The sequence below is a fragment of the Macaca nemestrina genome, chromosome 4 (genome assembly GCF_043159975.1).
Source record: "Macaca nemestrina isolate mMacNem1 chromosome 4, mMacNem.hap1, whole genome shotgun sequence".
NCBI lineage: Eukaryota > Metazoa > Chordata > Mammalia > Primates > Cercopithecidae > Macaca > Macaca nemestrina.
This window is the reverse complement of record NC_092128.1, coordinates 23893166-23907449: the sequence shown is the minus strand read 5'-3', so window position 1 is coordinate 23907449 and position 14284 is coordinate 23893166. Positions and strand designations below refer to the sequence as shown.

Genomic DNA, 14284 nt, shown 5'->3' with positions numbered 1-14284 from the left:
GCTTTCTGTGCATGTTTCTGGGCACTTTTGTGTTCTCAGGTTGCTAGCTTCTTCAGCTCCAAGTCTTGGATATATGAGGCAAAAAGAAAACCCAGGAGACACCATTGTGTTGTTCCTTGGTTCTTGAAGTCCCTAGCTAGCCTGCCTGCTTTCTACCTTTTGGAGTTGCCTTTTGTTCATTTTATATGGGTTTGTAGTTATTTTTAGTGCAAAGAATAGGGAAAATGCATCTACTTCATCCTCCTGGAAGTGAAAAATCTCTCCAATTATATTTTGATTTGCATAATCTTTCTCAAGAATTTTTATCATTACCAAATGGAATGCCAAGCATGAGATTTATTCCTTCATATTTGAAATCTGACCCATGTTTGACCAGAGGGAAATTTAAGGTATGTAAATCATCTTGTTAACGTGCAATCCACCTATTAATCCACCTAGACCCTATTCATTTTGGCTTAAGAACAGAACAGACAATGAAGTTTCAGCCCTATGATTACATTCAGATGTTATATCATGTTCAACATGATAATTCAGCAAACTCGTACAGCACATTAACTAGTTTCTCCTTAATCCTAACTTAGACCAATGTCTAAGATGGTTTAGCAAAGTGTGATCTTCTCATTCTTTGCTTATTCTCATTTTACCCTGCAATCACTTACTATAAGTAATAGTATGCAAGAGTGTTGAGACAGTCAAACAAACGATATATAAAACAGAAAAGGCAGCCATAAAGAACTAAGTTGTAAGAATAACAACAACAATAAAAATCAACCTGACAATGTTTAAGTTTGTAGTGAGATCATCTGTTAAGAAAGGCCTTGCTTGCGGCTTTCCTACTTGTTAATATTTCCATATACACCTATATCAGATACTTTTGGGGGTGTCTACATAAGGGTAGCACTTCCAAAAGTTGTGTTTGTAATTATGTGACCTCTACCCACTGGCATGGTTGCCACTCAGATTATCTTTCCCTATGCTTTGGAATTGGAATGAGAGATAGTGGATCAGTCTTGTACATGAAACTGCTGTAGGATGCAAATTTGAGCTAAGGGAAGTAAAAACTTTCCTGTGGAGAGAGAAAAGCAGAGACTGCAGATGAATAAAAAGCCTTGGAAGTTTTCCATTTTCTAGTTCTAGTCCTTTCCTGAAGCCTGACTGAATTCCCTCTCCCTTTGTTTCCATGAGTAGCTTCGTACTTTCTTATAATTCTTCCCCTACCCTACCTTATGCTTTTGCAAATTAAGCTAGCTCGAATTGGTTTCTGTTACTTGTAACCAAAGAGGTGTTAGTTAATGCCTCACTATTTGTCTGTACCTTCATGCTCAGGCCCATCCTCATTGAGTGCATTTCTAGATTCAAAGTATTAATATATAAGGAACCTCTTATGAAAGTAATGACTAAAAATCAAGCCATGTCCTGATTGTCATCTAGACCCCACCACAGTCTCAATGGAGGCTACATATGGAGATGAACCTCCACATCTGTCCAATAATGATTAGAAGCCTCCCATCTCTGGTGTCAATGGAGTCCAGATGGGGAACCTGGACTTCCACTTCCATCTTGCAGTAATGAGGTCTTATCTCCCCACTCCCTGTGCTGGAGCAAAGTAACAAAAAGCCAGCTAAAACAGAGGGTTTACATAAGATCCAGAGTCTCATAACATAATACGAAAGTGTCCATGTTTTAATCAGAAGCAAATTGTTGTACCAATAACCAGGAAGATCTAAAACTGAAAAAAGACAATTAGTAGACACAAACACTGAGATGTTAGTGATGTTAGAATTTTTTGACAAAGATTTTTAAAGCAATCATAATTAAAATGCTTCAAAAAACACTTATAAACACACTTAGAAGAAATAAAAAAAAAATAGAAAGCCTCAGCAGAGAGAGAAAAAAAAATATTAAGAAGAACCAAATAGAAATTTTTGAATTGAAAAATACAACTGAAATTGTAAAAGCTTAATGGCTGAGCACAACAGTATAATTGTGCAAATAGAGGAAAGAGTCAGTGAATTGAGAAAGAGAAAAATAGAAATTACCCAACCAAACCTAAGAGAAAAAATAGGCTTAAAATAAAATGAATAGAGCCTCAGGGACCTGTAAGACTGTAAGACAAGATCTAATATTCACATATCATAGTTTCAGAAGGACAGGAGAATGAATACAGGGCTGAAAAGGAAATCAAAGAAATAATGTCTGAAAGGTTGCCAAATTTGACAGGAGACATAAACCTACAGATCAAAAAGCTGAGCAGACCACTAATAGGATACACCCAAAGAAATTCATGCCAAGATAGCCCAAAATTTTACTTTTTTTTTTTTTTTTTTTTTTTTTTTTGAGACAAAGTCTTGCTCTGTTACCCAGGCTGCAGTACAGTGAAACAATCTCAGCTCACTGAAACCTCTGCCTCCCGGGTTCAAGTGATTCTAGTGCCTCAGCCTTCCGAGTAGCTGGGATTACAAGTGCCCACCACCATACCTGGCTAATTTTTGTATTTTAGTAGAGATGAGATTTCGCCATGTTGGCCAGGTTGGTCTTGAACTCCTGACCTCAAGTGATCTGACTGCCTCAGCCTCCCAAAGTGCTGGGATTACAGGCATGAGCCACCATGCCCATCCCCCCAAATTTAACTTCTGAAAATGAAAAAAAATTGTTTTTCCTACAGAGGAAAAACAATTAGAATGATAGTGGATTTCTCATCAAAACCCACAAAGGCCAGATGTAGCACAATATTTTTAATTATTGGAAGAAATTGTCAACCTAGAATCCTATACCCAGTGAAAATAAGGGAGAAGTCAAGAAATGTTCAGATAAAAGAAAACTAAGAGAATTTTTCACCAGAAGACTTACTCTAAAAGAATGACTAATGGAATTTAGCTAAACAGATAGAAAATGATAAAAGAAGGAATATCAGGAAAGAAAGAATATGGTAAACAAAAATACAGGTAGATATAAAATACAGGTAAATATAAATTTTTCTAAATCATATTTGATGGTTGAAGCAAAAATTATAATATTGATGTGGTTCCAAATGCATGTAAAAGACATATTTAAGACCATTATAAATGTGAGAAGGTAAAAGGACATAAAGAGAGGTAAGCTTTGTACTTCACTCAGATTACTAAGTTAACACAGCCAATAGACTGTGATAAGTTATGCATATGTAGTATAATACAGCAAGCACTGAAAAAGCTGTTCAAAGAGATATACTAAAAAACACTAAATAAATCAAAATGGAATTGTTGAAAAATGTTCACATTACCCACAGGAAGGCAGGAAAGAGAAAACAAACAAAAAACAAAGAATAAACATTTTTTTTAATGGCAGATTTAAGTCCTAAGACATCAACAATTACACTGAATGTAAATGATCTAAATACAACAGTTAAAGACAGATTAATAAAATGAATTTAAAACATTACCCAACAATATGCAGTCACAAGAAACTCATTTCAAATATGACAATGGAGGCAGGCTGAAAGTAATAGAATGGAAGAAGATACATCATGCAAACATTAATAGATGAAAGCAGGAATGGCTATGTTAATATTAGATAAAGTAGATTTTAGAGGAAAGAAAATTATCAAAGAGGGGCATTATATATAATGTTTAAAAGGTCAATCCACTAGAAACACAGCAATCTTGGATGTGTGTGTAAAATCACAGAACTGGCTGGGTGTGGTGGCTCACGCCTGGAATCCCAGCACTTTGGAAGGCTGACGTGGGTGGATTACTTGAGGTCGCGAGTTTGAGAACAGCCTGATCAATATGGAGAAACCCCATCTCTACTAAAAACACAAAAATTAGCCAGGTGTGGTGGCTCATGCCTGTAATCCCAGCTACTTGGGAGGCTGAGGCAGGAGAATCACTTGAACCCGGGAGGTGGAGGTTGTGGTGAGCCAAGATCGTGTCATTGCACTCCAGCCTGGGCAACAAGAGCAAAACTCCATCTCAAAAAACAAAACAAAACAACAAAAAACTGCAAAATATGTGAAGCAAAAACTGATGAAACAGAAAGGAGAAATAGACAAATTCACAATTGTTTCAATAATTAGATAGAAATAAGCAAGGATATAAAATAATTCACCAAGAATATAAATATCTAACTGGCATTTAAGGAGCACTTCACCCAACAACAGCACAATACACATTATTTTCAAGTGTACGTGGATCATATAACAAGATAGAACATATCCTAGCTATGAAATAAACCTCAACATATTTAAAATAATTTAATCATACAAAGTGTATTATCTGACCACAATGGAATCCAACTAGAAATCAATAGCCAAAGGGTAATACGAAAAAAAAAAACCTAAACATTTGAAAACTAAATAACGTACTTCTGAGTAACTCGTGAATCAAAAATATTCTCCAGGGTGGGGCCAAGATGGCCAACTAGAAACAGCGGCATTCGGAGGCTGCCATTGAAAAGAACCATAATAAGCAAGGTATCCAGGTTCTCTCATCAGAACTGACTAGGAGGCTGGTGTGATCCACAGAGAAGAAGGAAGAACAGTGTAGTGCAGCAGCCCACCTGAGAGCCACACAGGGCAGGAGAGCACCCCCCTACATCCCCAGCCAAGGGAAGTGGTGAGTGAGTGTACTACCCAGCCAGGGAAATCGTGCTTTTTCCACAGAACTGTGGAACCCATAGATTGGAAGATCCCACTCACGAACCCATGCCACCAGGGCCTAGTGTCCCAACCCCAGAGCCGTGAAGATTCTCAACCGCCTCTTAGCTGGAATCTGCTTAAGCCTACAGAATGCCCCAGGGGAGGCATGACCAGCACCACAGCTGTGGCTGCCTGCTGTCTAAGCTGTTTGACTTCCTTGGGGGAGGGGCAGCGGCCGGCACTGGGACTCGCAACTGCCTCACACGCTAAGCTCCCTGGGTGGGGGAAGGGCATCATCCATCTCTATAGCTCCAGGCTGCATTTTTCCTCTGCTGGAGTCAGGGAGGCTGAACAGCTTGGTCCCTAGACATGTTCCTCACAGCCCAACATACCAACTATGGCAGAATGTGGCCAAAGTGCCTCTTCAGGCCTGGCCCTGACCGATCCTTCCTCCTGGGTGGGGCTTCCCTGCAGGAACTGCAGTAACTCCAGCCAGAGGCTCAGGAACCGGGATCTCCCTGGGCCTGAGCCCCTAGGGGGAGGGGTGGCCGCAGTCTTTGTAGACCAGCAGACCTAGATTTCCTCCTTGTAGTTCTGAGGAATCTGGGCAGCCCAGACAAGTGGGTTTCCCCCCAGCGAAGCATACCCCCCCAACCAAGGGACAAAGTGCTTAGTTAAATGGGTCCTGTTCCCCCTGCCACCCAACTGGGTGAGACCCTCCGACGGGGGTTGTCAGATACCCTATACAAAAGCAATACTACTGGCATCAGGCTGGTGCCCCTAGAGGTCAGAGATCCCAGAAGAAGGAGCAGGCACGCTTCTTTGCTATTCTCCAGCCTCCTTGAGTGACATCTCCAGGCCCCGGAGTCAACCAGATGACTAGGGTCTGAAGTGAAATCCCAGCAAACAGCAGCAGCCCTATAGAAAAGGCACCTGACCAATGAAAGAAAAATAAATAGAAAGCAACAACAACAGTATCAACAACAACTAAAAAGCCCCCAGGAAAACCTCCTCCAAGGATCAGCAGCCTCAAAGATCAAAACTAGACAAACTCATGAAGGTGGGAAAGAATTAATGAAAAAACACTGAAAACCCAAAAGGCCAGAGTGCCTCCTCTCCTCCAAATGATCACAATGTCTCTCCAGCAATGGCACAGAACTAGTTGGAGGATGAGACAGACAAATTGACAGAAGTAGGCTTCAGAAGATGGGTAATAAAAAACTACGCTGAGCTAAAGGAGCATGTTCTAACCCAATGCAAAGAAGCTAAGAACCTTGATAAAAGGTTAGAGTAGCTGCTAACTAGAATAATCAGTTCAGAGAGGAGCATAAATGACCTGGTGGAGCTAAAAAACACAGCATGAGAACCTCGTGAAGCATATACAGGTATCAATAGCTGAATCAACCAAGCGGAAGAAAGGATATCAGAGTTTGAAGACCACCTTGCTGAAATAAGGCATGCAGACACGACAAGGGAAAAAAAGAATAAAAAGGAATGAACAAAACCTCCAAGAAATGTGGGACTTCATAAAAAGACCGAGCGTACAATCGATCGGAGTACCTGAAGGAGACAGGAAAAATGGAAACAAGTTGGAAAACACACTTCAGGATATTATCCAGGAGAACTTCCCCAACCTCGCAAGACAGGCCAATATGCAAATTCAGGAAATACAGAGAACATCACTAAGATATTCCATGAGAAGATCAACCCCAAGACATATAATCATCAGATTCTCTAAGGTCAAAATGAAGGAAAAAATGTTAAGGGCAGCCAGAGAGAAAGGCCAGGTCATCTACAAAGGGAAGCCCATCAGACTAACAGTGGCCCTCTCAGCAGAAACTCTACAAGCCAGAAAAGATTGGGGGCCAATATTCAACATTCTTAAGGAAAAAAATTTTCAACCCAGAATTTTGTATCTGGCCAAACTAATCTTCATAAGCAAAGGAAAAATCCTTTCCAGACAAGCAAATACTGAGGGCTTTCATTACCACCAGGGCTGCCTTGCAAGAGCTCCTGAAAGAAGCAGTAAATATGAAAAACAAAAACCAGTACCAGCCACTGCAAAACCACACCAAAATATAAAGACCAATGACACTATGACGAAACTGCATCAATCAGTGCACAAAATAAACAAATAGCATCATGATGACAGGATCAAACTGACACATTACAATACTAACCTTAAATGTAAATGGGCTAAATGCCCCAGTTAAAAGACACAGACTGGCAAATTGGATAAAGAAGAATATACATTCTTCTCTATGCTACAAGTTCCATTGGTGTGCTGTATTCAGGAGACCTGTCTCATGTGCAAAGACACACATAGGCTCAAAATAAAGGGATGGAGAAAAATTTACCAAGCAAATGGAAAGCAAAGAAAAACAAAAAAAAAGTAGGGGTTGCAATCCTAGTCTCTGACAAAACAGACTTTAAACCAACAAAGATAAAAAAAGACAAGGGTATTACATAATGGTAAAGGGAACAATTCAACAAGAAGAGCTAACTGTTCCAAATATATATGCACCCAATACAGGAGCACCCAGATTCATAAAACAAGTTCTTAGAGACCTACAAAGAGACTTAGACTCCCACACAATAATAGTGGAAGACTTTAACACCCCACTGTCAACATTAGACAGATCAACAAGACAGAAAATTAACAAAGATATTCAGGACTTGAACTCTCAGCTCTGGATCAAGTGGACCTAACAGACATCTACAGAAATCTCCACCCAGATCAACAGAATATACATTCTTCTCTGTGCTACATGGCACTTCTTCTAAAATTGACCACATAATTGGAAGTAAAACACTCCTCAGCAAAAGCAAAAGAACTGAAATCATAGCAAACAGTCTCTCAGACCACAGTGCAATCAAATTAGAACTCAGGATTAAGAAGCTCACTCAAAACCACACAATTACATGGAAATTGACCAATCTGCTCCTGAATGACTCCTGGGTAAATAATGAAATTAAGGCAGAAATCAAGAAGTTATTTGAAACCAATGAGAACTAAGAGACAATGTACCAGAATCTCTGGGACACAGCTAAAGCAGTGTTAAGGGGGAAATGCCCATATCAGAAAGCTAGAAAGATCTCAAATCCACACCCAAACATCACAATTAAAGGAGCTAGAGAGACAAGAGCAAACTAATCCAAAAGCTAGCAGATGACAAGAAATAACTAAGAGCAGAATTGAAGGAGATAGAGACACAAAAAACTCCCCCAAAAATCACTGAATCCAGAAGCTGTTTTTTTGAAAAAATTAGCAAAATAGATAGACCACTGGCTAGACTAATAAAGAAGAAGAGAGAAGAATCAAAGAGACACAATAAAAAATAATAAGGGGATATCACCACTGATCCCACAAAAATACAGACTACCATCAGAGAATACTATCAACACCTTGATGCAAATAAACTAGAAAATCTAGAAGAAATGGAGAAATTCCTGGACACATACACCCGCCTAAGACTAAGAAGAAGTTGGATCCCTGAATAGACCAATAGCAAGTTCTGAAATTGAGGCAATAATTAATAGCCCACCAAGCAAAAAAAGCACAGGAGTAGACAGATTCACGGCCGAATTCTACCAGAAGTACAAAGCAGAGCTGGTACCATTCCTTCTCAAACTATTCCAAACAATTGAAAAGGAGGGGCTCCTCCCTAACTCAGTTTATGAAGCCACCATCATCCTGATGGACCAGGATGATGACACACAAAGAAAGAAAACTTCAGACCAATATCCCTGAGGGACATCAATACGAAAATCCTCAATAAAATACTGGCAAACCGAATTTGGCAGCACATCAAAAAAGGTATCCACCATGATGAAGTTGGCTTCATCCCTGGGATGCAAGGCTGGTTCAACATATGCCAATCAATAAACGTAATCCATCACATAAACAGAACCAAAGACAAAAACCACATAATTATTTCAATAGATGCAGAAAAGGCTTCTGATAAAATTCAACATCCCTTCACATTAAAAACTCTCAATAAACTAGGTATTGATGGAGTATATCTCAAAATAATGAGAGCTATTTATGACAGACCCACAGCCAATATCATATTGAATGGACAAAAGCTGGAAACATTCCCTTTGAAAACCAGTACAAGACAAGGATGCCCTCTCTCACCACTCCTATTCAACATAGAATTGGAAGCTCTGGCCAGGGCAATTAGGTAAGAAAAAAAAAGTAAAGGGTATTCAAATAGGAAGAGAGGAAGTCAAATTGTCTCTGTTTGCAGATGACATAATTTTATATTTAGAAAACCCCATCATCTCAGTCCCAAAACTCCTTAACTGATAAGCAACTTCAGCAAAGTCTCAGAATACAGAATCAATGTGCAAAAATCCTAAGCATTCCTTTACACCAACATAGACAAGCAGAGAGCCAAATCATGAATCAACTCCCATTCACGATTGCTACAAAGCAATACCTAGGAACACAGCTAACAAGGGATATAAAGGACCTCTTCAAGAACTACAGACCACTGTTCAAGGAAACAAGAGAGGACACAAACAAGTGGAAAAACATTCCATGGATAGGAAGAATCAGTATCATGAAAATGGCAATACTGCTCAAAGTAATTTATAGATTCAACACTTTTCCCATCAAACTACCACTGACATTCTTCACAGATTTAGAAAAAACTACTTTAAATTTCATATGGAATCAAAGAAAACCCTGAATAGCCAAGACAATCCTAAGCAGAAAGAACAAAGCTGGAGGCATCACGCTACCTGACTTCAAACTATAATACAAGGCTACAGTAACCAAAACAGACATGTAGACCAATGCAACAGGACAGAGACCTCAGAAATAATACCACACATCTACAACTATCTGATCTTTGACAAACCTGACAAAAACAAGCAATGGGGAAAGGATTCCCTATTCAATAAGTGGTGCTGGTAAAACTGGCTAGCCATGTTCAGAAAACTGAAACTGGACCCCTTCCTTACACCTTATACAAAAATTAACTGAAGATGGATTAAAGACTTAAATGTAAAACCCCAAACGATGAAAACTCCAGAGGAAAACCTAGGCAATACCATTCAGGACATAGGCATGGGTGAAGACTTCATGACAAAACACCAAAAGCAATTGCAACAGAAGTCAAAATGGACAAATGGGATCTAATTATACTAAAGAGCTTCTGCACAGCAAAAGAAACAAGCATCAGAGTGAACAGGCAACCTACAGAATGGGAGAAAATTTTTGCAATCTACCCATCTGACAAAGGTCTAATATCCAGAATTTACAAGCAACTTAAACATATTTACAAGAAAAAAACAGACGACCCCATCAAAAAGTGGGCAAAGGATATGAAGACACTTCTCAAAAGAAGACATTTATGCAGCCAACAAACATGTAAAAAAGCTCAATGACTGGGTGCGGTGGCTCACACCTGTAATCCCAGCACTTTGGGAGGCCAGGGCAGGTGGATCACGAGGTCAGGATATCGAGACCATCCTGGCCAACATGGTGAAACCCCGTCTCTACTAAAATACAAAAAATTAGCCGGGTGTGGTGGCGCATGCCTGTAGTCCCAGCTACTTGGGAGACTGAGGCAGGGGAATTGCTTGAACTCGGGAGGCAGAGGTTGCAGTAAGCCAAGATCGCACCACTGCACTCCAGCCTGGCAACAGAGCAAATCTCCATCTAAAAACAAAAACAAAAACAAAAAACTCAACGCCACTAATCACACTGATCATCAGAGAAATGTAAATCAAAACCACAATGACATGCCATCTCACATCAGTCAGAATGGCAATTACTAAAAAGTCAAGAAACAATAGATGCTGGGGAGGCTGTAGAGAAATAGGAATGCTTTTACTGTGCTGGTGGGAGTGTATATTAGTTCAACCATTGTGGAAGACAGTATGGTGATTCCTCAAGGATCTAGAACCAGAACTACCATTTGACCCAGCAATACCATTACTGGGTATATACCCAAAGGAATGTAAATCATTCTACTATAAAGACACATGCACACATATGTTTATTGCAGCATTGTTTACAATAGCAAAGACATGGAACCAACCCAAATACCCATCAATGACAGACTGGATAAAGAAAATGTGGCACATATACACCATGGAATACTATGCAGCCATAAAAAGGAATGGCATCTGCCAGGCATGGTAGCTCATGCCTGTAATCCCAGCACTTTGGGAGGCCGAGGTGGGTGGATCACAAGGTCAGGAGTTTGAGACGAGCCTGGCCAATATGGTGAAACCCCGTCTCTACTAAAAATACAAAAATTAGCCAGGCATGGTGGTGGGCACCTGTAGTCCCAGCTACTCGGGAGGCTGAGGCAGGAGAATCGCTTGAACCCAGGAGGCGGAGGTTGTAGTGAGCCGAGATAGTGCCACTGCACTCCAGCCTGGGCAACAGAGTGAGACACTGTCTCTCAAAAAAAAAAAAGGCATTTGTAAACTGTCATGACCCTGGTGGCAACATAGCAGCGAGAACAACCAGAGTTCACTCTCGTGGCCATCTTGGTTTTGTTCCTCAGAAAATTAAATGTCGTCAGAAGACTGAGAAGCTCAGGAGGATGAATTGCTGGCCCCAGCAAGTATTTATGATGGACATGAATTTAGAAAAGCAGAATCTGTCCAAGGTGGAGAAACCAGGATCTATTTGGATTTGCTACAGAATTTCAAGATATTTGTGAGCGCTATCTGCTCTATGGGAAGAATACCGTGGCAGCATGATCCTGTTAGCCTGCATGCAATTTCTTAAGGAAGAGACCCTACTATACCTGAATATTGTCTCTCCTTTTGAGCTCAAGATTGGTTCTCACAAAAATGTGCAGAGAAGGACAGCTCAAGCCTCTCCCAACACAGACCTAGTTTTTGGAGGAACTTCTGGATCTGATACAGACCAAGAGGAAATTGTGGACGAGACAGCTGTGCAGGATGTGGAATCATTGTTAAATATGATCCGGGAAATGTTGGACTTTGATCAAGCTCAGCAGATAAAATGCTTTAGTAGTAATTTGTTCCTATGCAATATCTGTTTCTGTAACAAGCTGGATAGTGAATGCATGTACTTCTTGGAGTGCAGGCATGTGTACTGCAAAGCCTGTCTGAAGGACTACTTTGAAATCCAGATCAGAGATGGCCAGGTTCAATGCCTCAACTGCCCAGAACCAAAGTGCCCTTCGGTGGCCACTCCTGGTCAGGTCAAAGAGGAGCTAGTGCAAGCAGAGTTATTTGCCTCTTATGACCGCCTTCTTCTCCAGTTCACCTTGGACCTGATGGCAGATGTGGTATACTGCCCCTACCCATGCTGCCAGCTACCTGTCATGCAGGAGCCTGGCTGCACCATGGGTATCTGCTCCAGCTGCAATTTTGCCTTCTGTACCTTATGCAGGTTGACCTACCATGGGGTCTCTCCATGTAAGGTGACTGCAGAGAAATTAATAGACTTACGAAATGAATACCTGCAAGCAGATGAGGCCAATAAAAGACTTTTGGAACAAAGGTGTGGTAAGAGGGTGATTCAGAAGGCACTGGAAAAGATGGAAAGTAAGGAATGGCCAGAGAAAAACTTCAAGAACTGACCATGTTGTGGAACTCCCATAGAGAAATTAGATGGATATAACAAGATGACATGTACTGGCTGTATGCAATACTTCTGTTGGATTTGCATGAGTTATCTCTCTAGAGCAAACCCTTACAAACATTTCACTGATCCTGCTTCACCACGTTTTAACCAGCTGTTTTATGCTGTGGATGTTGATGAAGATATTTTGGAAGATGAGATTGAAGACTAGTTAACTACTTGCTCAAGATATGGAAGTGGATTGGTTTTCCCTAATCTTTTGTCAAGTACACAAAGTAACTCTGCAGGATATTTAGAGTACTATTCATTCACTCTTCCTGTGTAGAAGATATGGAAGAAAAGGTTTATATTTTCATGTGGTACTACTGAAGAGGGTGCATTCATATATTTTTTAATGTAAATTGAGAAAAATTATAAGCCAAGGGTTCAGAAAATGAAACTACAGAATATTAAATATTATAATGTGTCCAAAGCTCTGAGTAGTTAAATATTTATTTCCTTCCCCAAGCTTTACGTAAGAAGAGGGGTCAAGAGTTAAACTTACAGACCCTTTGTCTCTGAGAAGCATCCCTCTAAGACATTCTGTTGGAGCTCCCTCAGTACTACTCCTTACAACCGGGGTAGGTAGAAGAAGCCTTATGAAAATTATACTGAGAATCTGATCTCGTTTACTCCACATTAATCACATTCCTACCAACCTAAATTTCTGCCAAGTCAGTTCTCTGGAGGAAGCCCTTTACCCTGTAACTGACTGGATGATCCAGTGTCATTTTGACCTGCTTTCCAGAATGGAAATTTATAATAATTTTAAAATATGTTTTAATACCACAAATGCTGTGGGGCACTTGATATTTATTAGTAGTGTATATGGTCCACTGGTTTCAGGCCAAATCTAGAATTTAGTGATACTGGCTTAGAAGAATTTAAGTTCTATTCAACTTTCCTGGGTGTTAGAGCCTAGATTCAAAATGACTTGTCTTTGCTACTTTTGTTCCACATTCTCTCTCTTTACCGTTGCTCTACCTTCTATTTGTAAGGACAATTTTAATATTAATTCCAGCAACACATGTTTTTATTTCCTCTGCTGGAATAGGAGAAAGCTTAATATATTCCCAATCTGAATGTTCTTGAATTATCCGCATTTACCACTGTATATGCATATAGTGACAGTATAACCTGTCTGTACCACTGTAGTTCCAGTCCTAATTTTCTGAATTATTTTTAAAGGTCTTCTCTAACAAGCTGTGGAAATTTGGCTTCATGCTCTTTTTTTGCAACAGCAGTGTTTTGGGTGATAATTTTGAATTGATACCTGTTCCTTTTTCTGGGTTTTGTTGGCTTTTCAAAAAATTGTCTTTCCTTATCATTGGTGGGCGGACTTGATAGCAAAGTAAAATTTTTTGGAAAAGAGGACAGAAAAATTGAACTGCAGCTTGAGAACATATTCTTTTTTTCCTACTTTGTCATTGAAAATCGAGGAATCGCTTTTGACTGTTTTAGGTGTGTGTGTCCTGAGTGAGCAAGGACTGTGTTTTTGGATTGTCGAAGAGGATGTTTAATCTTAAAAATAAAAATAAATTTAAAAATCGTCTTGTAATTAGAAAGAAAAAGGAATGAGATCATGTCTTTTCCAGGGACATGGATGAAGCCAGAAGCCATCATCTTCAGCAAACTTAACACAGGAACAGAAAACCAAACACCACATGTTTTCACTCATAAGTGGGAGTTGAACAGTGAGGACACATGGACACATAGAGGGGAACATCACACACCAGAACCTGTTGGGGGGTGAGGGGTGAGGGGAGGGAACATAGAGGACATGTCAATAGGTGCAACAAACCACCATAGCACACATATACCTATGTAACAAACCTGCACGTTCTGCACGTGTATCCAGGTGTTTTTTAGAGGAAATTGATTATTTCCTCAATAAAATATGAACTACCCCAACTCATTCAATATGAAATAGAATATTTGAATACCCCTGTAACTAATAAGGAAATTGATTTCATAGTTTTAAAACCCTAAAAAAGAAATCACCTGGCCTAGGTGGTTTTAGAAGAGAATTTTACCAATAAATTAAGGAAGAATTA

General features: G+C 39.9%; 1 protein-coding gene and 1 pseudogene across 18 annotated transcripts in view; both read left to right on the top strand.

Moving 5' to 3' along the window:
- LOC105471336 (AGBL carboxypeptidase 3) overlaps positions 1–14284 on the top strand; it is a 149652-nt gene that overhangs the window by 119087 nt on the left and 16281 nt on the right. Inside the window, exon 17 of one of the 18 annotated variants that reach the window (XM_071094446.1) lies at positions 4378–4728. The exons of the other annotated variants lie outside the window; for them this stretch is intronic. Coding sequence (XP_070950547.1) covers positions 4378–4477 — 100 coding nt within the window. The 3' untranslated portion in view covers positions 4478–4728. Of the gene's footprint in view, positions 1–4377; positions 4729–14284 lie in introns of those variants that run through there. 18 annotated transcript variants of the gene reach the window in all.
- Positions 6889–12677, top strand: LOC105471337 (E3 ubiquitin-protein ligase RNF14 pseudogene; annotated as a pseudogene).